The following is a 27,846-nucleotide window of genomic DNA, read 5'->3' on the forward strand; positions in this document are numbered from 1 at the left end:
GAGAATCTGATTTTACAAGTGAGAGTAAGAACCTGAAATTTCAACACTTCTCGATATTTTGCTCTTAATTTGTAGCTTGCTTTAGTAAAAGAAAGCAAGCCTATGATATGTTAAGGGCCTTTCTAATGTTTGTGGGTCACTCTAATGTCTAAGACCATCATTAGTGGTGGGTACTCTCTAAGTTACTCTCATATTAATTAATTATATAATTAATATTAAATTAATCAAAAAGGTTATGTTTAATTTGTGTTTATTAATTATCAAACTTTAATTACCTAAGATGATAAAACAATTATTTAAATTTTTTATATTACATAAAATAGAAAACAATATTTTACAAACTTTAGAATATTAAATATATTTTACAAAATTTGGAATAGTAAACATATTTTATAAAATTCGGAATATTAAACATTTTAAACAGAATTTGGAATAAGATTTATTATGCAGTTGCACCAAGATATGCTCAATCAAGTCTTTTTGCAAAAAAATCATGTTTGTAAAATATGACTTGGTAGCATTGAGATGTTATTGCAGGAAAAAGAGAATCTTATAGAGAATAATTTGCGAGCAACATTTCAGATTACTAAAATAGAAATACCAAGGCTTAAGTTCGAGATAACTCAGTATATATTACCACATAACGTCTGAACAGAAAAAGGGTGAACATAACAAAACTAAACAGGTTTGTTACTCGGCGGTTGCTTCCTCCATGACTTGTTCTGAAATGGCTGGTGGCACGGGGTAGTAGTGATAGTGTAGCTCCCCAACATCATCTCCAGATAGTTTTGTTTTGTCCATCCTTCAGGACCGACGTGGTACACTGATCATATGAGAAGAGACCAATATTATGAGCTAAATAAGAATCAGAATCTTTAAAGTTTGAAGTCACATTTGGACCACAAAATGCATTGACTACTAACCGCTAGCAACTCCATCACGGAATGTCGCATGGTAAATTGATCTCCTTGCTAACTCAGAAGCTTCTTCAACAGACATTTCATATTTGTACCTAATGGTACAAGCAAAATCACAAATATGAACTGGTAACTTAGCTAACATCATTAGGTATTGGATTTTAGATTTTGGGATTTGGACAAAAATTATGAAGATGTCGTTGGGGCGATGACTTACCCGCTGTCGAGTACACCACCGTAAGGCCGACGGAAAACCTGTCTCCCTTGAGTCGTCCACCTTCGTTGTCAACATAGTATAGTCCAGGACCCTATATACAAGAAAAGGATTTAGCATTCGTTTGAGTGAGAAGAAAATAACAGCTAGTGTTCAAGATATGAAGTTGGCTTTACTGGCAGTTTCGTCCCATCCAGCAATAATCATTGTCCCGACAGAAAGTCCCATTCCACGGTATCAATAGAGCATGTTTGCAAGAAGTTTTGAAGCTCCGGAGACAGAGATTCTTCTCTTGTTTGCCAGCTCATGTAGGCGACACTTGAATAGAATATATAAATCAAGAGATCAGCCATAGTTCCGACATACACAATGAAACTCACAAGCCAAAATTTTAAGTAAGAACTAGGTAGACCCACTCAAATGAAGATCAACTATATCAACTTGCATCCACCAACTCTTATCCCCCAGATTTAACATTAGAGAGCGCTTATAGTTCATCAATCTTTAAGTACTTTTTTTTTTAATTGATATCTAAGTACTGAACTTTATTATTGTTAAGAAAATGTTAGGTTCACAGAACAAGGGTTCTAAAATCACCACATGCCCAACAGAGAATGCATGCTTAGAATCCAAAAAAAAATCATATGATTATAGGGTCACCATCTGACAAGGAAACTCTCTATCATTCTTCAATACAGACAGAACTATAATTCTAAACGTTCAATACCAATAGATACTGGCATAATATACAGATTTAGTAGTATGATATAATATTCATTTAGTAAAGACAGAGAAAAAATAATATTCATTGATTCAACAATTACCAATAGAGCGAATGCAATGGTAAACACAAATAGATTCTGTATATCTCAACCAAAATCTGGTGAGAACATATACGAAAAAGGTAACTAAAAGGACTTGCCTTCAAAACATATATTCACCCCTTCACGTATCGCAATCCAACAGTGTATATATTGCTAACCATACGAATAAATCTAGTTCCAAAATACAGTCATGCATACTGTTTATTTCATAAAGCCATAAAGCTGATCCCTTATAGTATACAGAGATGTTGCTATATAATATATCAACTCTACCCTCCCCTGTTTCGCCTACCTAATCTCCGCCTCCAAAAGGCGACGCCGGTAAACTCAAACGCCTCCTCCGATCTCTCTACCACCGAAGAAACCACTATTTGATCCATCTTGACCTGGAGGCGCCCGAGGAAGAGCATCTGGAGATGGCAAGGTTCGTAGCCGGAGAGCCTCTGTTTCAGCCGGAGGGTAATGTGATGATACGTCGGAAAACCGAATCTCGTGACTCACAGAGGACCGACGATGCTTGCGACGACGCTTCACGCAATGGCTTTGCTCTTGAGATGTTGTCGGTGGGATTGGTTCATCATCAACCTCAGTGCTTCTGATTACCCACCCTCTCGTCACACAAGACGGTACGGTGAGTGATTATTGATTATTTAAACTGAATTAACTAAATTAGTTGATTAACCAAAAGTTTCCTATTTGGTTCGTTCGTTTAATTTGACATCTTTATTTAGAATTTTTTTTTTTTGGATTAGTCTATTAGGAATGGATTGATCAAAGGACGTACCATTCCAAGTTAAAGTCTGTGTGTTTCTTTCTTTGCTTCTAAACTTACTGATGATGATTCATAAATATTTACATTTTAGTTTAGATTTTGGAATTATGATAAGGATGCAATAATGGTCAGGATTAGTTTCGTGATACATGATAAACGCACTTGTTGCGATCGGTTTAGGCATTGATTTTGGTGATAACAACGGGTTATCTATTTTTAATATATATATAAAAACAAGGTTTCACTCTCTCATTATTGGTTGATTTTCATTTAATGTTTTCTAATTTTTTATTTGTACTTTAAACAATATTTAAAACTCAATTAACACAATACAATAACTCACACATTAAAATAAAATTATAACTGAAATAAAATAAATTATATATTAATCATATTTCACCACTCAATTTTATTCAAACACAATAAATTATAATTGTAACTCCCATAATTCTAAATATAACTTTCATCAATTCTTATCATATAAATAAATTTCTCTCATTCTCTCATATTAGCATTCTTTTACTTTCTCATTTTCACATTCTCTCATACTCTTCCACAATACCTCAAATCATTTTTAATTTTTTTTTGTTTTTGATTTCTTAATTTTGTTGTATGGGTTACAAAAAACCAAATGAGATATCATTGTAAAATTTTAATGATTTTAGAGACTGCATAATATATATTTTACATTGTTCTTATTTTTAAAGATTCATCACCATTATCTAATATGGATTATCATTTTATAAGTAATCACTCTCTCCTCTCCCACCATTATCAAATGTTGTTATATCTCATATGTGTTGTAAGAGTTTGATTCTATATTTTAATTTAGAAAGTATTATATATATATATATATATATTTTACATTGTTTTTATTTTTAAAGATTCATCTCTATTATCTAATTTGGATTATCATCTATAAGTAATTATTCTCTCATCCTCTCCCAACAATATCAAATGTTGTTATATCTCATATGTGTTGTAAGAATTTGATTCTATATTTTAATTTAGAAATTATTATATATATTTAACATTGTTTTCAAAATAAAATATTTCTTTTGTATTTCTTGCCTTTCTAATCTATTCATATTTATTTTTAAAATTTTCATAGTTAAATTTAACTTCACATATGTTGGTTTTAATAAAAAAAATCAAATTTATTTGAGAATTAGATGTTCATATTCCTTTTTAACGATCAATGTGTAACATATTCTACTTTTGAATCAAATTATGGATTCACCAACATTCACTTTTAATTAAACGGGTTTAATTTTAGGAGTTGGAAAAGTATAAAAGTTTATTTGTAACTCCCATAATAATATCATAGTAGTGTTCTCAATGAATTTAATTTAATATAATAGAACATGTTAAAAGTATATTAGTATGCACTTAAGCTGTTTTGTAACTCTCAAATATTTACTTTTGATACATTGATTTTTGTATTATCTATTAAAAGTCACATATCTCACTATAACTCTCATCACCTCATATTTCAAATCTTATATAATTTTATAAATTCTACAATATCATTATTTTTTCTTCATTTAACCAATGATATCTTAACTTAATAAAAGTTTAGTTTATTTGAATAGGATATACATGTAATATATGATATATAGTTTAATTTTTTTTTTCTATATGAAACATTATCATTTCATATAAATCAAAGTCCAGACATAATTAAAGACTTTAAGATAATAACCTAATAAAGTAGTTGCTGTTTTTCTTATTTTATTTATATAGAAAATGTATTAGTCTAATAATCTATGGTTAGATTCACTTAGTTATATATGTATGAGACATTGTAAACCTACTGTTTATTTTTATGAAATTTTCTTAATTAAAATATTTTAAATCTCTTTAAGCTATCACCATTAAAAAATAAAAAAATATGCATAACTAACACCACAAAATAAATTTTATGAAAATATATATCACAATGATTTTGAAATATGACTACAACTACAAAAATATATGGCATATGGCATGTAAGATACAAATGATTTAATTGTACTAAATATATTATCATCAAAAGGAAATTTGATTTCTTTACTTTATTTAAATTCATACTATGTAGTCTTTAAGTTTTGATGTACACCGAAAAAACAAAAAGATAATCATATACATAAAAGTAAGGTTTTGGTCTCTCCTTATTGGTTGATTTTTATTTAATGCTTTCTAATTTTTTTATTTTTTATCTGCTTTCTAATTGTTTAATTGCTTTAAACAATATTTAATACTCAATTAACACAATAAATATTAACTCACACATTAAAATAAAGTTATAACTGAAAATAAAATTATAACTGAAAATAAATTAAATTATGCATTAATCATAAATTTTATTCAAACACAATAAATCATTATTGTAACTCCATAATTCTAAATGTAACTTCCATCAATTCTTATCATATAAATAAGCATTCTCTCATTCTCTCATATTGGCATTCTTTTAGTTTCACATTTTCACATTTTTTTTTTATTTCTTATTTATTTTGTATAGGTTACAAAAAAACAAATGAAAATCATTGTAAATTTTTAATATTAAATTTTAATTTTAGAGACTACATGATATATATTTTACATTGTTCTAATTTTTAAAGATCCATCTCCATTATCTAATTTAGATTATCATTTTATAAGTAATCATTCTCTCCTCCTCTCCCACCAATATCAAATGTTGTTATATCTCATATGTGTTGTAAGAGTTTCATTCTATATTGTAATTTAGAAAGTATTATATATATTTAACATTGTTTTCAATTTTTATTTTATTTATATAAAAATAAAATATTTCTTTTATATTTCTTGCATTTCTAATCTATTCATATTTATTTCTTAAATTTCCATAGTTAAATATAAATTCACATATGTATGTTTTAACAGAAAATCATGTTTATTTGAGAATTAGATGTTCCTATTTCTTTTAAACGATCAATGTGTAATATTTTATACTTTTGAATCAAATTATGGATCTACCAACACTCACTTTTAAATTAAATGGGTTTTAATTTTAGGAGTTGGAAAAGTGTAAAAGTTTGTGTGTACGTAACTCCCACAATGATATCATAGTAGTGTTCTCAATGAATTTAATTTAATATAATAAAACAGTTAAAAATGTATTAGTATATATTTAATTGCATTTTTGTAACTCTTAAATAGTTACTTTTAATACATTGATTTATGTATTATCTATTAAAAGAAAGACATATATCTAACTAAATATATTATCTTCAAAAAAAAGTTTGATTTCTTTGTTTTATTTAAATTCATATTAGGCAGTTTTTAGATTTTGATGTACACCAAAAAAAAAATAATAATAATAATATATTAATTTATATTATTTTTTCAAAATAGAATAGCGATTATGAACTCACGCGTAGCGTGAGCTAATTACCTAGTAACATGTTAATTTATATTATTTTTCAAAATAGAATAGTGATTATGTAATATATTAATCTATTGAAGAATTTAGGAGATTCAAACATTGAATCAATCGTGCAAAAGGTGGTAATGAAGCGGTCACCACCACCAACACCACCAATGAAGGTATGGTGTATAAAACATACTCCCCTTTGTTTTAGCAAATCGTAGTCTAAAATAATCAAACCATCAATAACAGTAATGTAAGCATGAGACTTTTTGGTAGTACCAGTGGAGGTATTTGTGAGACATATTGTGAGAGGGATGAAATTGATAGTTTGTAGTTTGTGATAGTCCGAGAGCATTGACTTTTGTGACTTTTGTTTTTTGTTTGTGTTACCGCAGTCGTAGGAGGTTGGGATCAGCGCAGTCGTAGGAGGTTGGGATCAGCAGTAGGAGGTTCACATGAAGTTGTTTGAAGTTGTTTTTGTCTTCAAGGATAATTTGTATAAAAAAATTAGATGAATGATCTTTTTGTGTCTCTGTTGAGCTTTGAATGGAGAGAATCTCTAGGTAATTTGGGACAAAATCTCTAGGTAATATCTACAGAACTGAAATCAGTGTTCAAGAAAGCGCTAGGCGTTAACTAGGCGGTGATGCAACGCCTAGCGCCTAGAAAGCCTAATCGGAATTTAGACGGTTTTAGGCGGTTTAGGCGTTTATATTATAAACTATTATATACCTGATATTATATACAAAATATATATAAAAATAATAAAAATATTAAATCAAAAACAGAAAAATAAATAAAAACATTATTTTAATTTATTTTAAATAACATATTAAACATTTATAATTATGTTTATAGAAGTAAACTTTAAATATTTTAAATTTGTGCAATTATAATTTTAAAAATACACTAAAATGATGATACTACAATTTTAGGCGGTCAAAGCGGTCGTCTAGGCGGTGCTATAGCGCCTAGCGCCTAGACGGGGTGGAGGCGGACGCCTAGAACGCTTTTTCGAACAGTGACTGAAATTAATGGGGACAACAAAGCTTCTCATCTTCCTCCAAGCAGGTAAGAATAAAAGTAAACAACATTTTCCAATGCAGCTCTCAAGCTTTAAGATGGAAGAAAGAATGGAACTGTATTTAGAAAATATGGTAGTCCTATTCAATTTAGGTCTTCTTGATTTTGCTGATATATGCCTGGAGTTGAAAACAGACACAAAACAATGGTTAGGAACATTATGTTTGCAGTTGATTAAGTTTTAGAAGCATAAGGTAAGGGTTATATATGAATGAACCTGAACGAGCTTGGTAAGTTTTGGTTTTGAAGCAGATAGATATTGGTCAATCTTCTCTTGTGTTTGAGGAACGTTTCCACTTTGCATTGTAACAGTCACTTTCTCAACTACCTTCTTCACTATGTTTTTGTAAACATCTTTGTCCATCTTACCTTCTTTCCAAGCTGGTTTTAGAAGCTCCTTTACAACCTCAACAAGCGCAAACTTAAACGCCAGCATTTCTTTTGGGTCTTTACCTTTCTTGTTTTCTTCGTCACTTCCTTCACCATCATCATTAACATCTTCATCTACAATATTCTCAGCATCATTGGTGTCTTCTCCAGTTTTCTTACCCTCCTCTTCTTCTTTGCTAGCTTCATCAGTCTTTTTGCTCCCTTTTTCCTCACAACCCTTCGGATTTAGCGTAAGATCCTGGATCCCGTCAACATTGCTTACCTGCAATGCAGTTACCGCTGGGACTCCTTCGGCGCCAGTGCTCATTAGCTGAGTTGGATTACTACTCATTACATTACTTTGAGTATGCACAGCGGTGGTAGTAGCCTGGTTTGGTTGAACAGCCATGGAAGATTCTGAATACGGAGGCATCTGTAATGCCTGATTAAGCTGTGGAATGGGCTGCCTATTTGCAAGAAACTGCGCAATACTTGCTGAGATGTTGGTGATCTTATCGAGTTGTTCCTTACTCACGGTATTTTGGACCAAAACAGATTTCTCTACAGTCGATTGATGATTATTTTGATTAACTTTTCCACTCTCAAGATTGCTCAAGTTCGAGCCTACTGAGAGATCTATAGCAGCAGTAGCTAGCACCTGTTGACTTCCTCCAGGAGTTGGTGAGCTTAGGTACGGCGGCAATACATTATGATTCTGACTGAAACCTTGAACAGGAGTGACGTTCACTGGGTGAACATGACTCTGATGTGAAGCAGCTATAGGTTTCTCAACCACAGTTTTGTCACCATGTGGAAACATACCATTACTCTGAACTCTAGATTGAGAACTCTGACCAATAATAACAACACCATGCTCTTCCTTCACAGGGTTCTTTAAAGATTGAACTCCATAATTCCAATCAGGGGACATCTCCATATCATCAATCCAGCTTCCGTTCCCTTTAGATTCAGTAACTCCCTTACTTGCACGAGATACTTCCATCCCACCTAATCTTCTATCATCCAATCTTTCAACATCATTCCATTTATTATGACCACCACTATGATAGTTACGGTCCTGTCTATAAAAGTTGTTGTCTTGAAGCTGCTTTCTATCAGCACCATCATGAGAAAACCTGCAATACTTACCATTACGACAGAACCCTGCAGCCAAAAACTTGCAAGGGATATTGTAACTCCTGTGGAATTCTCTTCCACCATCACCATCCCTTCTTTGAGTTTCTTTCTCTCCCGTATATCCGCTTCTGTGCCTTCTCAATCTCGAGTCTGAGAAGCCATTTCTCGAATAATCCTCGGGAAACTCAGTATCATACTCAAAAGACCTCGAGCCTTTCATCATCGCCTTTCCTCTGAAATCATCGGTGTGATATTTAGACTCCCTTGGCTTTCTAGTATTATATTCCCAACCATAACCGTTGCTTTGATCAAACTGATGACCACTGCCTCTCTTATTGAATTCCCTTATTGGTGTAGGAGAAACTAGAGTTCTGGTCTTATGTTGTCTGTCATAAGATCCTGCATCTCGTCTAGCTCTATAGATGGGGCTTCTGCTACGGCTTCTACTCCTGCTATTACTTCTACTTCCACTCCTGAAAAAAAGAGGCATAAAGTAAGAACTGAAGAACAAATCAATAAGAGTGTCTACCTTCTAAACTGTTATAACTTATAACAACTCAAACACTAACCTAGGGAAAAACTGTTGCCTAGTATCATCTTGTTCAGAATAATAACTGTTCTCGTTATTATGTGAAACTCTGCTTCTAGTCCTAGCTTCACCAGGGTGATGGTCGTCCGACCTCCTGCAACCATTACTCTCTGCATTGAACTCGGACTCTTTGTCATGGTTATAAGAAGAAGAGTTTGCATTTAGGCTAGGATGATGATGGTGCGTCTCTTCCTTAGAGCCCCGCTTTGAAACACATGTTCTTTCCAAACCACTCATGTTCACAAACCAGTTTAAGCACTAAACAAAATCTGCAGAGAAGAAAAAATTAGCTAAAGAAGTAAAAGATTTAAACCTCTTTAAGTGGAATTGATGTTATTCTATCAAGTTTCTTGAAAGCACCATCCAATTTCTTTGTCACATTACATCATAGTCTACGAGTTTATATAGCTCATACTCACAGTGCAACAATGTGAAACCATTCATATCAAAAAGATTCCACAAACAAAAAATTGAAATTGGTACCAATTCTTCAATGAAAATTAAACTCTTAAATTCTCACAAAACCTTAATTGAGCAAAAACAAACTAATGGGAACCCAAAAAGAAAAAAAAAAAAACTAAAATCAAAATTAGACAAGAAGAGAGAAACAGAACTCACTTAAATTCGAAAAGGGCTCTTCATCAACAACCAAAAAGAGACAAACAAAAACCCTAACACCAAGCTTAATTCTTCACCACCAATTGACAAAAAACCGTCTAGTAAAGTAGTAAGTGCAGCTTCTTCTTCCTCTTTTTGGCTCCTAAGAGAAGAACGACAACGAGTTTAACTCTGTCCGAATGTACGAAACAAAGAAGAAGAAGAACGACAACGAGTTTTTTAAACTCTGGTTCTTCGAATTTACCAAACTCTCTCTCAATGTTCTCTGTGTTTTTTTTTTTTTTTTTTGTTTGGGGAGAAAATCCACAATTCTTTCGCTAATAGGTCCCACGTAGGTAAGTACTCTTTAGTTCAGATCCAACCGTTGATTTATATACTTTTAATCCCATCCGTTGATTATTTTCCCCAATCAGATATTTTCTACTTTTCTCCAATTTTCATCTCATTATATATTTTTTTCCCTTTTTTAGTGAAACAGATGATCGGAGAGAGATGTTAAAATTAAAAAAGTAAATAATTTCTGATTGTCTTTTTTTTTACGTACCCTTCTTTAAAACTTAAAAGCTTGCTTATGGTATAATTCTCAGAAATAAGCAGAAATAAGCATAACAAGAAACAAAAATCTCAGAATAGCTAGCAAAATTAAAAAGAGGAAGTATAGGAAAAGAGTCATATTCTCATGAAGAGTCATATTACACTTATTTAGCTTTTAAAAACCAGACATAATCAAAAAACACAGAGATAGATATATGATAATGTCTCAAAACTGATAATTGCACACTAACCAAAATTAATTATATATGCTTCTTAGTTATGTAAAAGATAATTATAAACCCAATATGAAGTTATTGGAGAGGTTGTGGGAGGTCATAGAGAGACCTAAAGTTGCTTCCAGGTTGATCCCAATTGAATGTTCCGTGCTGCTGTTGTGTTTGAAACTGACCAAACTGATGCGAATGACCATTAGCGTTGACGCTGTTGTAGTTGTTGTTGTTGTAGTCGTGCATGTTCATGTTCTGCATCCCGTTAGTCACCGTTCCTTGCGCCCCAAGAAACCCTGAATAGTCTTCCGCATTGAAGTTGTTGTGGCTGTCCTCAAACTCATCGATTCCATCCTCGAGTAAGCTAGAGTAACTCCCCACTCTGGAATTCTGGTCAATTGGTTTAGAGAAACCATTGAAGCTGTTGATGTTGTTGTAGGTTAACATGTTCATGTTCTGAAACCCATTGATCCCAGTTCCTTGTCCCCCAAGTGACCCCGAGTAGTTTCCCACATCCTGATTCGGGTGAATCATCAGTTCAGACGGAACCGGAGCCAGAGATTGCCCTTGGTTCAAAGCTGATGCAGAGACTGGGATTTGCGAGACATTCCCGTTCCCATGGTTGTACAGAAACATGGAAACATGCTGGTTTGGTTGTTGTTGAAAGTATTGATTCATCGTACTAGGCATCATCGGTCCTTGACTAGCCATGTTCAAGTACTGTATCTTCCTCTGTCCGTGACCTTCAACAACAGCGCGAACCCTTTGCTGGAGTCTGGTTAGGTTACGTTCCAAGGACTGAACAAGTCCCGAGAGTTGTTCCGCAGAGTAATTATCAAACCTAGGGTCCCAAACTGGATACTTGACTTTCGCCACACGTCTCACTGGCTTCTCCTTCTTCGGCTTCTTCTGCTTCTTCTTGGAATCATCCTTATTGATCTTGTCGATAAATTCGTAAAGATCGACGCATCCTTTGCGTCGTTTCCTCTCGCTTAATCCACAGTACCTTAGAGCGAGGGCTGTGACCTTCTCCCTCTCTTTTGGCCATGTTTTCAGCTCTCCATCTGGTCCGTAATAGATGACACAAACATCGATACCACACAGAACTGAAAGCTCGTTAGCTTTCTTAAAGACGGTCTCTCGTCTTTTGATTAAGCTGGTAGCTCTCGCAGAAGAAGAAGCAGAATAAGGTTTCTTGAAAACGGTTTGTTGAGTTTGGGGAAACCTCATTGAATCCTTCTTCGTCGATGATGAAGTCGAAGGAGAGCAAGATGAAAAAGAAACCATGGTGATCTTCTCTCTCTCTCTCTGTGTATTCTTTGTGAAATTTAATTGAATGAAGAGGTGTTGATCAATGTTTGCGAATATATAAAAATCTTAGTTCAAGAATTTCTATTTCTGGTGTACCTCTTTCTCTCTCAGTAATTAATGTCGAATCAATAATGATAGCTGTAAAGATTTTATTCCCTTTTTTGATATACTTTTTTCACATTGAGTTAAATTTCATGGTAAACGAGAATGTAAATTTACTAATTAGGAAAATTTTGTTTTCTGATTAAATATTAAGGAAATCACTAGTAAAGATTCTTTTCAAATACGTAGATACATACGTAGACAAATACATAATATGCCGCATACATGTAAGCATACGACACAATGAGCCGACTAATTAAGCTTTGAATTATAGAAAGTAGATGTTGCACTTAGTACTTACATCGATTAATTTGTGTTATTCAGCTATAATTCTATAATCTATCATTTTGTAAAAATTATTTGAATTTATATAAGTATTATTTCCAAACATTTTAGACCAACAAAAAATAGTATTTCCTAACATTATTGAATCTATGTATGTATTAAAAAATGGCATGTAAATAGACGACTTGTGTTCCATTTTATGTTAATTAATCTGCAAACAAAAAATTGTTTTATTCCAATTGATAGTTACACAGTTGATATTACCTAATCTCGCAGCAACATTTTAAACAAAACAAAAAACTCATGAAATCCATCAATATGTGTGTTTAATATATAATTGCGTCACAAATTATGGCGGGGAAGTGACAATGATCTCCCGGCGGAGGTGATGGCTGGTGGGGTGGGAACAAAAGACTCGTAGTCGGTCCAATTTGATTCACCCCAATGCCGCAACATACTTTTCCAATTACACAATTGATCAATGCAAATCTTGAATCTTGGATCCTTTACTCTTAGCTTCCAGTGACCGTCGGTATAATTGGCGGCCTCGGCTTGCCGACGATCATATTCCAGCTGTGCCTTTTGCTTAGATCTCAAATGACAGAATTGGTGAAGTTCCTACAAAATATCATTTATTCAAATTACCAAACCATCACAATTTAGAATAATTCGGAAACCGTCTGTTCTTTTTGATATTTCTACCAACTAATTTTTAGAAAAAAAAAATCATAAAGAAATCAACCTTAAAATGTTATTTTAAATGTAAGAATATTTTTTTAAAAATAATAATACATTGAGCTAATGTAACAAGTAATGCAAACCATAACTTGAAGCCTACGCACCTAACTTCCAAATTTATTAACCCGTCAAGATTTTCGTATATATGGAGATAAATGGTTAATCTTTTTTTTTTTTTTTTTTATAAATGGTTAATCTTAACTTGGACAGCAAGTACTTTTAATTAATTTATTTAGTTAAGATTAAGATTAAACGTTATGACTCTTTTGAGTTCAATGAAGGTTTTAGGAGGGAGTGAAATACCTGTGGCATGGCGTCGTGGACCATCCACCATTTCCGGTGAGCGATATCAGTAGCAAACTCTACGAATATGTCGGAGTTGAAGTTACAGTCGTAGTCACGGTAACATAGCCACGGTTTCATTCCAAGGTAATGAAGAACATAAAGAATAGGAGGCTCTGCTCCAAAAAGCTCTGTTTTCTTACGCCTCACGTCATCTTCATCACCAACCCAAAAATGCTTCAAGAAATTCATATGTTTCGGAATCCGATGCCACCATGTGAATACCTCGTTTAAGTAACCTTGATCTCCACCATTGTAAGACTCAATCTCGTTTATATGCTCCATAAGAAGCTCGAACGTACAGTTGCAAGGCTCGATCACCATAACTCCTGAATTAAACAGAGTTCCATTGTTTCCTGTAGCTGAGATCTCAGGCATCGAGAACAAGAAATCGATGTTTCTCAAGATTAGTAGATCCGCGTCGATAAAGATGATTTTGTCGTAATCAGTCAGCTGCCATAGCCGGAACTTGCTGTAATTCCACTCGTTGTAAGCATCTTTCTCTGCTTTAGGGTTTCGAATTCTTTGTATCGTCCGGATTTGCCAGCCCGCAGCTTCGAGTCCACTGCGGTGATAACCGCTGATGTTGTCATCGACGAGGATAACAAGGTCTCTCGTCGAACCAGACTGTCTTATGCTCTGAGCTGCCGCGATTGCACCACAGACGTAAACGTGAGCGGAGTGAAGAATTGTCGCGTAAGCTTCTCTTTTAGGGTTTCCTAAGCTTGGCCTCTCTGTAAAATTCAAGGAGGAATACAGAATCTCGTTAACTTAAGCGATGATTTTCAAACCTAAACTAGCAATTTTGGGATTCAGTTTTTTTGTTTACCTTTGATGCCAAGAGGAAGAGAGAGCTCACAAGAACCTACAGGAAGCTGAAGCTTGTCTCTCAAGATATCAAGATTAGGTTTATACAACCAAACATCGCCTCTCCGAGACACGAGATCCTTACACCGAAACAGATTCGGAATCGGGAAGCATCTAGAGACAAACAACACGTGACCCCTGAAAAACCCTTTAGCCGAAGCCGCCACTGTTGCAGCCGCGAACTGGAGATGCAATCTTCCGACGTCTCTCGACCAGTTTCCTTCTTTTCGACAAGGAAGCTTCACGACGATCAGATCGAGTCTTCTTGTAGGTACTTTGATATTCGGGAGATTAGGACAAACAGGGACCTCTGTTTCTTGCTCCTCATCGATCCACTCTGGATAGAGTGCGTCCCAAGTCACGTTCTTGTCTGCGTAGTCTAGATTCAATGAGACAACGTTTTCTTCATCCTCATTTTTCTTTCTTTTGGATACTTCTTCTCTCCATCGTTGGATCTCGTTCGAATTGAAATTTAGGACACCGATCGTATGGCCTTCTTGGACGCTCTCAACGGTTTTGGTCACATCGTCCCAGTTTATGTCGAGATCCGAGACGTAACGTGGATCTTGTCTTCTCCATATCCATCTAATTTCAATTTTTTAAGAAATATTGTAAGAGAGATATAATTTTGTATTTTAACAATGTGAGGTCAAGAAGACAAGTATGCTAATTTTGGCTATAAAAACATAATGTTTTACCGAGAAGAAGAGTGGGAAAGAGAATGATGATAAGCTTCAGGAGAATAGATGATGGTGAAGAGAGTAGCAGAGAGAAGGATAAACAAGAGAAGCTTCACGATCTGAATCTTGCTGCAACAACAACAACTACTGTTTTTGTCTTGTGTCGGAAAATTTATGATATTAAACGGTTTCACCATATCCGATCTGCCACCTCCTTTACTATTTCTCCGGAATCTCCTTTTGCATATTGCTTCTCTGCTTAGACATATACACAAAACCAAAATTAGATGATTTTTTAATAATAAATTGGAAGGTAGTAATGTACACTTACATGGAAGCGGAGAGACGGTGCCGGGAGTCACCGCCGGTAGCGGTGGTGGCTGCAGCAGCAGCGGGAGAATTTGCCATATAAAACTGATGGATTGAGACAGTAGAATTAGACAAGGAAGACGATGGAGCAAATATAGGTGAGACATAACGTCTCTTTTAATCTTCTTATATCTATCACATTTCTTTTGTTCCTAATTTTTTATTTTTATTTGTGGAAATAAGAAAAAATGTATTTTGCACACCCACCTTTTTTTAATAGTGTTATTTTTGATTTTCTCTTTCTAATTTATCGTGATTCTTTTACTTTTACATGATTTTTCATTGTGGATAATATTGTAACACTTTAGTCTAAACTCAGTTTGTGAGTTTGATGGACATATGTCCACCAAACTTTGATCATTTCTTTGAAAAGACAACCATAATTTATTTTCGAGTATGATGAAGTTTTAAAAACGAAGATATAGTTTTATAATAACTCACTTGATTAAGAACAAAACAAAAATGCTGAAAAGTTAAAGTCAATGAATTCAGATATGTTTATGTTTTAGTGTTTCCGCATATACAGATGGTCGGTCAGATGGAGAGAAACAATGATGTACGCATGCATCCATGAATACCTATGATTCGTTAACATTTATTATAATTAATCAATAGTATTAGAATAACTTTTTCTTGTTTTGGGTAATTTGGAACATGACCAAATGTCCAAATATATTAATGACATATTTTAATAACAAAGCAACCGTTACTATTTTAACAATTGAAAGTTGATAATACTAAAAAAGAAAGAATATATAACGTGTAAAACCTTTGTGGCAAAGTAAGGTGAAGATAAGGTAACATAACAAGACAGGTAAGCATAGTACATTGATTCATATGCTTTGCTTGCAACTTGCAAGGTTTAGAGGTCCTTTCAAGAACTGCTTCCACCAAACTTTATGTGTTTTGAATTTGTATTTATTTATTGATTATTCTAAACACACTAGTCTTGATTTTGTGGTTTAACTAACTCAGATTAGTATAGAGATAACCACCACTTAATCAGTGTAACATATTGTATCCTATGATCATATGATCATATGATCCAGATCAGAGATTAAATCACTAATTTTAATCCTAGAAAAATATTAAATGTTCACATTTGTTGTTCTACTTATATTTCTTTAGACAACAACATTTTATTCTTTTTGTAATTCAGAATCAAATAAAGTAAAAGAAAATTGTATACGTGAGGAAAGATTATTATGGTTTAATTTATATGAAACAAAGTTTAGTTATGGTTTAGATGAAGGAAAAATATAGGAATTGATAAAACACAAAAAAGGGTATGAGATTAGATGAATTAATTAATTAACTTCTAAGCTTCATTAAGACATGGAAAACAAAGACAGGCAAGGACATGTGTCAATCAGAGGACTGAAAGGAGTAGCTAAATTGCACATAGGAGAAGGTGGGGACTAGAAAGATCAAATTTGCTTTTGATAAGAGCCTTGCACCCATCGGTACGTATGATTCCAGATATACTATTGAATAACACATTTATTATTGGAAATATCTAGTATTAATCTGAACATAAAAATCCCCAATACTAAACAAGAGTTTCTTAATTAATCTGTGTTCGGACCGGCCGTAATAATCTTTACGCACATACACATTTTTGTACGTTCAAATTTTCGAATGAACATGTTGTTGACAAATGGCATTGTATTGGAAGCAAAGCGAAGCAAAGGTATTTTCGTATCTTGTACATCTTTTCTTTCCGAGGACAAACACTTTCACCAAACACTCTTTTCTTGTTGACTATTGGTATAAAAAAAATGAAATATTATAACTAAAAAGTTAACTTAAACATCGGTACAGTTGTTTGCAAATAATAAATTAGCTGAGCTGAATTTGACTGCATTATTATTAATCAAGAGAGGCCATCACATTTCTTAAACACCAAACAATATTCAATTTTTTTTTTTCTTTTTTTCTTGAGGCTCGCTTCGAACTTTTGAAAGCATTGCCTATATAAGCAGTCTATGATATACTAAAAGAAGATATTTTTTATTTCTACATCATCTCAGCAAGTCCGCGAGAAAAAACTTGCTTCTAACAAACGAATAGAAAACTCTCGGCCGACCAACTCTCTGATCAAACATCACTGGTGAAGTAGCAGCCGCGGCTATGTTTCACAACATTGGCTAGAGTTATTAACTTGATCATCATCATTAGTTTCTAGAGCAAAGTTTAAATATTCGCCGAGACTGGCGAGGCTTTTCAAAAACCCTAGGAAAATAAGTCGAGCAGAAGATCTCAAGTAACACCGGGAACTGAAGAACAACGAACATCCCCAGCGGAATCACCGCGAGCAACATAAACTGAGCCGAAACCCAAGAAAATTTATTTCCAACCAGAGTCATGAGCGTCACGACAAAAGTCACCATCATTGTCGCCATCGAGAGAAACAAAGACAAAAGACCAACGATCAGTTTCGTAGGAAGCGATCGAAGAAAATCCTCTTCACGGTAACGAGACTTGAGAATGCCGAGGAACATAAGGAGAGACATGCATGAGGTGAAAAGAGAGATAGCATCGGAGATGATGAAAATCTTGAAAATGTGCTTTCGCATGTAGAGTGGCAAACCATTGTCTGAGCGATAACCTCCGGGGACAGTAAACGCCGAGGAAAACATCATTGTGGTGATTAGAGCGGCTACAACTGTGCAAGAAGTAGCTGTGTCTTTCATCCATTTCTCTCCTAGCTCCACGAGATCCTTGTGTTGATCTGTAAACAGAGCTTTTGGAGTTTTCTTCTGCTTCAAGTTAACCATTTTTCTATGCTTCGGTTGCACTAGCCTCTCCACTTCCTGGTTTCAAAGACAGCAATTAAAAACTCCTAGGATTATGGTCGGAGGAAATGATTTGTAGATGTTAAAATACAGAGTTATAATCCTAGGTTCGTGCAGTACATAAACATGTCTAGTTTCTTGTGTAGCAAGTAGTAGTTAGACATATATATTAACTATGTATCACCTTAAACCATTGCAGTTCCCTTTGCATCTGAAGAGCTGCACCGGGGATAAGGTTAAGACGCGAAGCCGGGGCTCGATACGCGGCATGATGAAGCATATTGTTATGGAGTTTGTCCCAAGCTGTAGCGAGGATGTTCTTCTTAGCACCCATATTGTAAATCAGGCTAAAGATCTTCTCTTGTCGCTGACTCACGGCGTAAAAGAAGAGGTTAAGACCATAACTATCTTTCAGCCATACGATATCAGGATAATGCCTCATTACTTCCTCGATATACTCTACAATACCATTCTCTACCGCCTTAAAGAGAGCTTGGTGTAGACCGCTGTTCTTCTGTTGGGTCATGTCAAAGTTAGGTATCTCTTGGCAGATACATTCTAGTATCTCTTTGGCTTGAGCATGTCCTAACTTCAGTTTGTATACCCGTCTTATATGTGGAACTGTCAATTAAAAATCATCTAAAACTGATCACAATCATCGACATGGCTCACTATTTGGGATGAGTTTTACTGCTTACAAAGAACTTTAAGGTATTTCCACAACTTGTCTTGAATCCAACTATGATCTTCTGCTTTCCTGTATTGATGGTCATGATGATTCAGAACTTCGTGAGGGTTATTAACTTTCTCTATGTGAATACCTGCAAGAGAAAACCATGAACTTCCTTATAAAGTTATAATAATTAAAAAAAAGTTATATTTAGTCTTCGTCTAATAAGCAAGCATAAGCTAAGTAAGTATACTCACAATGATATATCCACCGTTGCCAAAACGCAAGACGGGTACCGCTAGGGAACGCACAAGGTGTTTGAGCAAGCGCGATGATCGCTGTATCGTTGTCGCTGTCTCGAGTATAAGCCAGCTTAGGATATCTCTGAATCAGATCCAAAGCAATACCTTTATATATGCGCCACATTAGCCATCTTGTGAACATATAATATAGTTGCCAACAAAAGTTATATGAACATACAGCATAAAGTATAATATACGAAAATTAATAAGGAACTTACCATATAATCCATCGACAATACAATTAGTCACAAGCATCGCTCCATTCTTGCCATTGTGATCATCTGAACCATCAGGATCAAGATCACTGAGAGGTGTGTGATTGTAAAGATACCGAACAAGATGTTTGTGACCATACAATGAAGCCACCACGATTGGTATATGCTCTTTCTCGTTCCGGACACTAACCAAACTGGGACATTTCTTCACCAAACACTCTGCAATCCTCACAATCCCACCGGTCGCAGCATAAGTAAGCGCAGTGTAACCATTATCATTCTTGATCTTCAACACTTGCTCTGGATCTTGAATTCTTCTTATGACCTCTTCCACGATCTTGATGTGACCCGACAAAACAGCTTTATGGATCGGTCGGTCTCCATTAGAGGTTAAGCTTGCGGTTAAAGCCTCAGGGTTTCGGTCCAAGAACGCTTTCGTGGCTTCTAAGTTTCCACTGTCTATGTTCTTGAAGAGGACAAGATAGGTCGAGTTCTCTTGTCCTATCTTGTTTTGTGGTAGCTCGGCTGCTTCATCGATCTGCATACTATCTGACCTGAAACTGCTCCGGCCTGTTTCGGATCGTATACTGTCGGCTCTGAAACCTCTGGGATAACCTTTTTCAGTATCCATTTGCCGGTAGCTTCCCGGCAAGAAACGTGATGGTATGTGTTTTGTTTAAGTATAATAATGTTCTTTTTATAAAAATTTTAAAAGCAAACAGAGCTTTCCGTTACTCGAACAGAGAGAGACATGAGTAAAGTGTTAAAAGAGTGGTGGCTTCTCTTTGAAGGAAGGTTTTTTAAAGGACAAAGGAAAGAGAGAAAGGATTCAAAGAATTAACATTTATACTGTGTAATTGATTCAAGAACTATTTCAAGATTTAGATTCATCTTCTTTTTACTTCTTTCTATATTTGTGTTTGTTACTTTCAACTTTTACAGGGAATATTTAAAAGATTGAGATTTTTTTTTTTGGTTTAAAGATTGAGCTTTAGTGTTAAACAATTTTACGTCGTTGCAAAGTAAGGAATTTAATTTCACTTCATTGTAAGTAAACTTTTAAATATACTTATATACTTGAACTTGGTAAGAAAACTCATAATTTTACAACAAGTCATTGAAAAAAAAAATGAAGATAGGACTGCTTTGTGGTTCTTCACTTCTCTTGTAGGATGTAAATGTTTCAAAACCTATTAATCAATAATAAATACATATAAAATAGTGTGATTATTTAAATATAAGAAAGTGTCTGTAATCTGTAGCTATTTGTTAAATGTAGTGCCCCAAAATTGGTTTTCTATACATATTTAATTGGATTTGATTAAATATTACATTTTCTAATAAGTATATAAAGCAAATATTAAAATCTAAAGACAACATTTTGACATGTATATCAAAATCTTATAAAAAAAATATATATATATTAATTTAATGAAATTCGATTTTGTAAGATAAAGATAACATTAAATATAGTGAATTATTTGGGGCAGTTTTAAATATATAACGGCAAAGATTAATGAATAAATTACAATCGAACCAGACCTTATCTTCCCAAAACTCAAACCCCTTTTTTTTGCCGGCGACGCTTCTCTCTACTGAATTATTTCAGTAAGATCTCTCAATTCTTCTCTCCGGCAATGGCGATTCCGTTGCCTCTCACCTCTTACTCTCCAATCTCAGCTTCTTCTTCCTCTTCTTCTTCTATTTCCCGAATCTCTTTCGTCCCTCTCACTCCTCTTCATCGTAGTTTCTTCTCCGCACAGAATTGTAGTAGGCGTGTACTTCTCAGCTGCTCTTCGTCTTTGTCCTCAGACAACGGTTCGACTCCAGAGTCCATGAACGGGAACGGTAACGGGAGGTATGAATTATTCAATTTTCAATCTTTACGCCTATAACATGTTTGTGAAAATTCGTCAATGAAGACACTTTTCGGTTTAGGGTTTAAGACTTCATTATAAATATTCTTTAAATCTGATTTTTAATTGTTTTGGTTGAAGTAAACTATACCCATTCGTGAAGTTTGGAACTTTCGCTGATTTTGTTAAAGTTGGAACTTTTTAGTAGCTTAAACGGGCAATCGTCTTTTCCAAGAATGCCTTCGTTTGACGGAACGTCTAAACCACCGCTTAAATGGAGAAGGGTTTTACTCAAAGTCAGTGGAGAAGCTCTTGCTGGAGACGAGGAGCAGAATATAGATCCTAAGGTTTTTGTTTTTGCTTTTCTTTGTTCTGTGTTTCCTACTACAGAAGTCTCATTCAGTTTCCCATTAATTAGGTTACTATGGCGATTGCAAGGGAAGTTGCAGCAGTAACTCGACTTGGTATTGAGGTTATTCTCGAAACACTACATTCATACATTTTTGTTCTAGTTGTAAATTGTGTTTACTGTGACACTTCTTCGTGGTTAGGTATTAAGCTTTTTGTGTTCTTTCGTAGACATGTTGATTGATAATAGAGTATGGTAAATGCAATTGTTTAGTACCCTAAGTATTTGATGATTGCCTATATTGAAGTAAGAAACTATGCGGAAAATCATTTAGTTTAAACTTACAAGAAACGGGTGCTTAAGTCATGGGGCGGAGATGTATGGGAGAGTATACAAGCTGAACAGAGAATTCCAGTTGATTTTTTAAGCTTTTAAAGGAACTATACATGTAATAGATGATGGGTTGGGTCATTGAGCATACCCGTTGCAATGTTCTGTGTGTTCTGTCCTGATCTTACAACCTTTGCAATAGGTTGCTATTGTTGTTGGAGGAGGAAATATCTTTCGTGGATCTACCTGGGCTGGGTGCAGTGGCCTTGATCGCTCCTCTGCTGATTATATCGGGTAATTATATCCACTCATGACTCTAGTGCACACAATTTGTTTTTCTGAACTTTACTCCTTCTGTATGAACTTATCTTGTTCCCCTTGCGCCAATAAGACCTTTAAATTTCGTCTATTGGGGTTTTTTTTGTTTTGTCTCATTTGGTTCATCTGAAAATTTGACAGAATGCTGGCAACTGTGATGAATGCAATATTTCTTCAAGCGACAATGGAGAGTATCGGCATCCCAACCCGTGTCCAAACCGCTTTCCGCATGTCGGAAGTAGCAGAGCCCTACATTAGAAGACGAGCAATTAGACATCTAGAAAAAGGCAGGGTTGTTATATTTGCAGCTGGAACAGGCAATCCATTTTTCACCACCGATACTGCAGCAGCTCTTCGATGTGCTGAAAGTAAGTCAGAGATGGTTTCTGTTTTAAAGTGTTCTCCAGTGCTTCCATTAGCATCATTAAATAAAAAAATCTTTTCGCATTGGACACAGTTAACGCAGAAGTAGTGCTAAAAGCAACAAATGTTGATGGAGTGTTCGACGATGATCCTAAACGAAACCCCAACGCTCGCCTTCTCGAATCACTAACTTACCAAGAAGTAACCTCAAAGGACCTCTCTGTAATGGATATGACTGCTATCACTCTTTGCCAAGAAAACAACATCCCAGGTCTTTATTTCAAAACACTCTCTCAAACCTCAACCACATTACATGATCATCAACAGAATGCTTACTTGGTCTGTATTGATTTTGGCAGTTGTGGTATTCAATCTATCGGAACCTGGAAACATCGCGAAAGCAATCAAAGGAGAGAGAGTCGGTACATTGATAGGAGGAACCTGGAACTCTGTTGTTACAACTACTACTACATGAAGTCCTCTTTCTCAAAAACACAAAACTTAACAGAGTATCTTAGGTCAGGAGAATCTTGTAACTCCTATATATATATATATATATATATATATAGTTTGCAGACAACGTTTAGGAATCTGTCTGACATTTTTGAAAGTTAAATTTAGTTTTTTTTTTTACATGAAGCTCATTTTTAAACCCTTTGGGTTACAACATTGGATATGTTAAAAAGATACAATACAAAAAAAATTACAGAGCAAAACACATAAATATAATCGTTACTAAAGATCCCATAAATGACTACTAAAGACATCAGCAAAAGTTGGAGAAGCAACCAAACTAGTACAACCAGGACTAAACATTAGAAACGGGCTCATCAATCCCGCCGGCGAAAACATTCCCGGCGGTATAGCCGGCGAGAACATCCCACCTTGGGAGAAAATCCCGGCAGAAGCTGTCGGCAACATGGCCGGAGAAGGAGAGAGTATCCCCGGAGCATAACCACCAAACTCAGCTGCTTCTTCCATGGCCGTGGGGATTTCATCATCTGTAGCCACCACCACCGGAGGTTCTTTACCTCCTCTCGGGCTAGCATTTTCCGTCGACGCTAGCCTCGCCGCCGGTGAAACGTTACCACCACCACCGCCAGATTCGAGGAAAACTTCAGAGGAGATCCCGGTGAGGCGCTGGACTACGTTCATGAACTCAGACGCGGTGGCGTGTACGACCTTGGGGGAAACGGCGTAGATGACCACCGGCTCTCTAGGAACATAAGGCTGCTGGGGTTGGTCACGGTTCTGAGGCGGCGCAGGGTGTTTAGGTGGTTTCTTGATGATTTTGTGTGAGTCTTTGTGGACGCTGAGAGGTGAAGGACGAGGACCACAGATCTGAAGCTGCCGTTTCTGGTTCTGTTGATCGCCGCCGGCGAAATACTCCGACGGATCCATAAAAATTTGGGGATTTATTAAAGTTCTCACTTCTTCTTCTCAGAATTGAGTTTTGTTCTTCTCTGTTTGGTTTGAGAATTAAATTGTTTGGGCGACTGAGTAAATTGACCAAAAAAAACAGAACAGAACAGAAGGAGTAGTTTGACTTTATAGAAATGTTGACTTTTTGTGTGTCCAACCAAAGCTGTACAGCACATTCCTCATTGAGGAAACCTCCCCATTCTTGGAAAATTAGTAGGAAAGATCTTACTTTATTTTATCAAGGAATCAGCACACAATTTTAATAATGTCTTCAATGATTACCTCTCTCTCTCTCTCTCTCTCAGTCTCTCTGACTCTCTGCAATACAATTAACGCATACTATTATTGGGCCGTGAAACTTCAGTTTAATTTACATGTTCTAGAAGACTTGAAGTTACAAAATATGTCAATATGTATGGTATCATAGATCAATTCTTGCTTTCTTTTCGTACCTTACTCTAAGCTAATTGATGTCTGCTAGACTGCTACTGCACTATAATAGAAGTAACAAACCTAATAAGACCTATAATGAGTTGTCGAAGAAAAATACTACTAATACAATTGAACTAGTTTCTTTCAAACATTTTAATACAAATCCAAACTAGGAAAACAGTATTAAATAACATAAAAGCTCAAACATTAAAACAAAAAATTAATTTGTTATTACGTACTGCGATCTTACATGAAAGATTTGTTTCCTAAACCCGAAGACTTGGATATAAAACCGGGCTTCTACTTCTAGTATGTTGTTAAGATGTGTCCTAAAGTATACAGGGGTCAAGCGTGAGACAGCGTCGAACCCGCTTTTTAAAGCTCTTAGCAATTGTCCTCGTTGTTAAATCAATATCAAGATGATCCTTCCTCATATGGTTTTTAACATTAAAAAAAAAACGAATCAAATGTTATGCCTCATAGAGTCATAGTCTTACATTCAACATGCATACATAGCTCGAGCTCGAGGGTATTGTGATTGGTTCAAACCACTCATTGGATTTTTCATAATTAACAAATGTACTACTTTTGGTTAATTGTTCTCTGTTTTTTTTCGTTCTTTCTTCAATGGGTTCTTGAACTTCTTGTTTTCTTCTACTTGTCTCTCATGTTGTGTGAAAGCTAGGTCCGAACCTTTAACTCCTAGAATTTCTTATTTGCCAGAAGATCAGAAACCTCATGTTGTGTGAAAAGGTCCATATTGTGATTGATATTATTAAATCATATTCGATTGACGGATTGAGCTTGGAAGTACGGATGAAAACACACTTTCGTTGGTTTATCCAAAGCCCACATAAGGAAATTAGTTTGGCCCAATCAATCAGTTGACTACTTAACTTTTCTTTTGTTCGACACAAAAACTCTTTGAAAACATTATACACAAATATGAGAAAACATATAAATTAACTAGGAGTTGCCCCGTGCTACGCACGAGCTTATCTTAGTATTTGTTCCATTGGCAATTTTTTTAACTGTTAGATTTTTATATTTCTGTATTTTGCTTTCTTAATTGGATTTTTTTAATTGATAAAAATTATATAAATTTTTAGGGGAAGAGTATGTATCTTAAGTAATTAAACTACACCCTCATGTATAATGAATTTTATTAATCATGTTTACTTTTTTGAATAACAAAATGTTTTAAAGCTTAGACTGATTCTCTTTTAGGACATGTTGTTTTGCGATGTAACCATTTTGCAATACACTTAAGGCAAATTTTGTGATTACAAAATAGATGATTTATGTAATGTATTTGTAAACATTGAAATGATATTTAACATTAAAATGGTCAATCAATATTTAAACAACTTCCAGAATACTAACATGCTTGATGTAAGCTGTATGGGCAAATGATCATCGTCTTTATATTTTCTGTTGGGTCAAAACGTAATTTGTCAACTAAAAATTATAGACTCATATAGTCATATTAATACATGTCACTTTCAAACTACGACAATAACTTGTTTGGACGTTGTTTCCGCTGTGGCTTTATAGAAATAACCGAGATCTACCATCATTGTTGAGTTTTGAATTTATCCCATGAGTAATCTTTTATTAAATATGGTGAAGTTTAGAGATATAAAATAAATATTATATTCCTTAATATTGCACATTTTTCATCCTCAGATTCAGATAATGTGTAATTTATTTCTCTTTTAACTGTTGGTAACCCCTAACATCAAAAGCACCTTTTTGTCCTGTCAACACAAGATGGAAAATGATACGAATCCTTCAAACTTCAAAGCCTATTCAGTGGCTTTAAACCAAAAATAAAATAAAATAAAGATCACCTTTTGGTGATTTTATTCACTTCGACATTGATTAAGGCAAATCCTCATCATCTTTATTTTGTTGTTACGTGAAGACATAAGCGAAAGTTGAAATTGAAGTCCCATATCACAAGTTAACTGAAATCAATTACAAATCACTTCGTCTAACGTTGTTTCTTCTAATGTCTTCCTTCGATATATATATAATAGAGATATGATCATCTATTTTAAGCTTTAGGTCTCCCTATCCGTAGTAATCTTAACAAATATCCAAGTTAGAATAATATATAAATAAAAGAATGTATAATGAAATTTTAAACTCAAAAAATCATTTTCTAACACAATTATACCGTTGTGTGATATATATCTTAGGCTAAGCTGCATTGTTTTAACTTTATGAATATGTCGTAGTGTACATGCACGTAGGCTCATGGTGTCTCCATAACTTAATAGAAAACTTTACTCAATATGGCAATAGAAAAAAAGCTTAAAGGAGAAAATAAGAGTAACTAAATTTTTTATTTGATTATTTGGTCATTCCGTAAAGGTTTTCTCCTCCACCTAACCACCAGTCCAGACTACTACCTTACATGCTTGCATAAAGTTTAGTTCCTTGTCTGAGATCTTAAATCCTCCATTTTCCTTTAAAAATAAATTGTGCAATGAGCAAATCATTTACATGATCTAAAGGAAAAATGTTTTAGAGACATTAGAACTTTCCTCGAATCATAACAATAATTTGAGTATGAAGTAGAGTACATCACATGAAATATACATATTAAGAAACCAGCCAGTCAACCATTATAGTAGAAGAATTTGGCCGTTTAAAATTAGGACAATATAGAATTTTAGTCAAAGAGAAATAAGAGATTGGAATGTATAAATTTATGACTAAACATTGAATTTAATTTTTTGATATAAATTTAAGCTAATTTATTGAGATTTTAAAGGTGATAATGGGATTTAAAAATTATATGTGCAATGAGCAAATCATTTACGTGATCTAAAGGAAAAATGTTTCAAAGTCATTAGAACTTTCCTCGAATCATAACAATAATTTGAGTAGAAGAATTTTTGATAAAAAAATGAATTTAATCTGTTATTACATACTTTAACGCGATCGTTTGTTTCTAAACCCGGATACTTGGATTTAAAACTAGTGATGTTTTGTTACGATGTAGAAAACATATCCTATAATCGAGTGTGAGACAGATTCGAAGGACTTAGCAATTGCCCTCTCATAGTTAAATATTCAACATCAAGACGATCCTTTCCTATATGGTTTTCAACAAGAAAAAGAATAAAATGTTATTGGCATCTTCGGCAAACAAAGTTGCCAAATCCTTTGCCTCACACTGTTACCAAAATATACATTCAACATGCATACATAGCTCGAGGGTATTGTGATTGGTTCAAACCACTCAGTGGATTTCGATAAACCTTTCGTTTAAATAATTAATAAATGTGCTACTTTTGGTTTATTGTTCTATATTTTTTTCAATGATTTTTATTTTTCTGCTATTAATTTGACTGTTGTGTGATAGATTCGTCAGTGTATTATCTTACGCACGAACCTTTAACTCTTTATAGAATTTTTTTTATTTGCCAGACAGT

At 34.5% G+C, this 27,846-nt stretch overlaps 6 protein-coding genes and 2 pseudogenes across 6 annotated transcripts; 2 read left to right on the top strand and 6 right to left on the bottom strand.

Annotated features, from left to right (window-relative positions):
- On the bottom strand, positions 678-1,461 carry LOC104748301 (annotated as a pseudogene).
- LOC109129084 lies at positions 2,218-6,569 on the top strand (annotated as a pseudogene).
- LOC104746239 (zinc finger CCCH domain-containing protein 38-like) lies at positions 6,986-10,179 on the bottom strand. The gene is made up of 4 exons (XM_010467673.2): positions 9,897-10,179; positions 9,259-9,547; positions 7,401-9,162; positions 6,986-7,302 (listed from the first exon to the last, which is right to left on the bottom strand). Exons 2-4 carry the CDS (start codon positions 9,513-9,515, stop codon positions 7,273-7,275), a joined length of 2,049 nt encoding a protein of 682 aa, XP_010465975.1. The 5' UTR covers positions 9,516-9,547; positions 9,897-10,179; the 3' UTR covers positions 6,986-7,272.
- LOC104748302 (agamous-like MADS-box protein AGL103) lies at positions 10,742-11,944 on the bottom strand. The gene has a single exon (XM_010469965.1). It carries the CDS (start codon positions 11,942-11,944, stop codon positions 10,742-10,744), a length of 1,203 nt encoding a protein of 400 aa, XP_010468267.1.
- Positions 12,562-15,428, bottom strand: LOC104746240 (UDP-glucuronate:xylan alpha-glucuronosyltransferase 1-like). Its single transcript, XM_010467674.2, has 5 exons — positions 15,314-15,428; positions 15,001-15,237; positions 14,265-14,887; positions 13,397-14,169; positions 12,562-12,973 (listed from the first exon to the last, which is right to left on the bottom strand). Exons 1-5 carry the CDS (start codon positions 15,388-15,390, stop codon positions 12,698-12,700), a joined length of 1,986 nt encoding a protein of 661 aa, XP_010465976.1. The 5' UTR covers positions 15,391-15,428; the 3' UTR covers positions 12,562-12,697.
- LOC104746241 lies at positions 17,343-20,061 on the bottom strand. Its single transcript, XM_010467675.2, has 5 exons — positions 19,337-20,061; positions 19,074-19,223; positions 18,845-18,967; positions 18,331-18,767; positions 17,343-18,164 (listed from the first exon to the last, which is right to left on the bottom strand). The coding sequence occupies exons 1-5, from the start codon at positions 19,962-19,964 to the stop codon at positions 17,526-17,528; spliced, it is 1,977 nt and encodes a 658-aa protein (XP_010465977.1). The 5' UTR covers positions 19,965-20,061; the 3' UTR covers positions 17,343-17,525.
- LOC104746243 (uridylate kinase-like) lies at positions 20,843-23,181 on the top strand. The gene is made up of 7 exons (XM_010467677.2): positions 20,843-21,191; positions 21,395-21,536; positions 21,608-21,661; positions 22,071-22,162; positions 22,328-22,554; positions 22,644-22,820; positions 22,909-23,181. The coding sequence occupies exons 1-7, from the start codon at positions 20,971-20,973 to the stop codon at positions 23,022-23,024; spliced, it is 1,029 nt and encodes a 342-aa protein (XP_010465979.1). The 5' UTR covers positions 20,843-20,970; the 3' UTR covers positions 23,025-23,181.
- LOC104746242 (protein MKS1-like) lies at positions 23,132-24,164 on the bottom strand. The gene has a single exon (XM_010467676.2). The coding sequence runs from the start codon at positions 23,948-23,950 to the stop codon at positions 23,285-23,287; it is 666 nt and encodes a 221-aa protein (XP_010465978.1). The 5' UTR covers positions 23,951-24,164; the 3' UTR covers positions 23,132-23,284.

This window comes from Camelina sativa, chromosome 15, assembly GCF_000633955.1.
Source record: "Camelina sativa cultivar DH55 chromosome 15, Cs, whole genome shotgun sequence".
NCBI classification, from domain to species: domain Eukaryota; kingdom Viridiplantae; phylum Streptophyta; class Magnoliopsida; order Brassicales; family Brassicaceae; genus Camelina; species Camelina sativa.

Excerpts from the sequence above, each read along its gene's own strand:
- LOC104746239 (XM_010467673.2), bottom strand. The coding sequence starts at position 9,515 with ATGAGTGGTTTGGAAAGAACATGTGTTTCAAAGCGGGGCTCTAAGGAA. Across the intron at positions 9,163-9,258 it reads AGGCAACAGTTTTTCCCTAG|GAGTGGAAGTAGAAGTAATA; the intron begins GTTAGTGTTTGA and ends TCTTTTTTTCAG. Across the intron at positions 7,303-7,400 it reads AACTTACCAAGCTCGTTCAG|GCATATATCAGCAAAATCAA; the intron begins GTTCATTCATAT and ends TTTCAACTCCAG.
- LOC104748302 (XM_010469965.1), bottom strand. The coding sequence starts at position 11,944 with ATGGTTTCTTTTTCATCTTGCTCTCCTTCGACTTCATCATCGACGAAG.
- LOC104746240 (XM_010467674.2), bottom strand. The coding sequence starts at position 15,390 with ATGGCAAATTCTCCCGCTGCTGCTGCAGCCACCACCGCTACCGGCGGT. Across the intron at positions 14,888-15,000 it reads CTTTCCCACTCTTCTTCTCG|ATGGATATGGAGAAGACAAG; the intron begins GTAAAACATTAT and ends AATTGAAATTAG. Across the intron at positions 14,170-14,264 it reads TCTTCCTCTTGGCATCAAAG|AGAGGCCAAGCTTAGGAAAC; the intron begins GTAAACAAAAAA and ends TGAATTTTACAG.
- LOC104746241 (XM_010467675.2), bottom strand. The coding sequence starts at position 19,964 with ATGGATACTGAAAAAGGTTATCCCAGAGGTTTCAGAGCCGACAGTATA. Across the intron at positions 18,968-19,073 it reads GCAACGGTGGATATATCATT|GTATTCACATAGAGAAAGTT; the intron begins GTGAGTATACTT and ends TTTCTCTTGCAG. Across the intron at positions 18,165-18,330 it reads GGGAACTGCAATGGTTTAAG|GAAGTGGAGAGGCTAGTGCA; the intron begins GTGATACATAGT and ends CTTTGAAACCAG.
- LOC104746243 (XM_010467677.2), top strand. The coding sequence starts at position 20,971 with ATGGCGATTCCGTTGCCTCTCACCTCTTACTCTCCAATCTCAGCTTCT. Across the intron at positions 22,555-22,643 it reads AGCTCTTCGATGTGCTGAAA|TTAACGCAGAAGTAGTGCTA; the intron begins GTAAGTCAGAGA and ends CATTGGACACAG. Across the intron at positions 22,821-22,908 it reads CCAAGAAAACAACATCCCAG|TTGTGGTATTCAATCTATCG; the intron begins GTCTTTATTTCA and ends TGATTTTGGCAG.
- LOC104746242 (XM_010467676.2), bottom strand. The coding sequence starts at position 23,950 with ATGGATCCGTCGGAGTATTTCGCCGGCGGCGATCAACAGAACCAGAAA.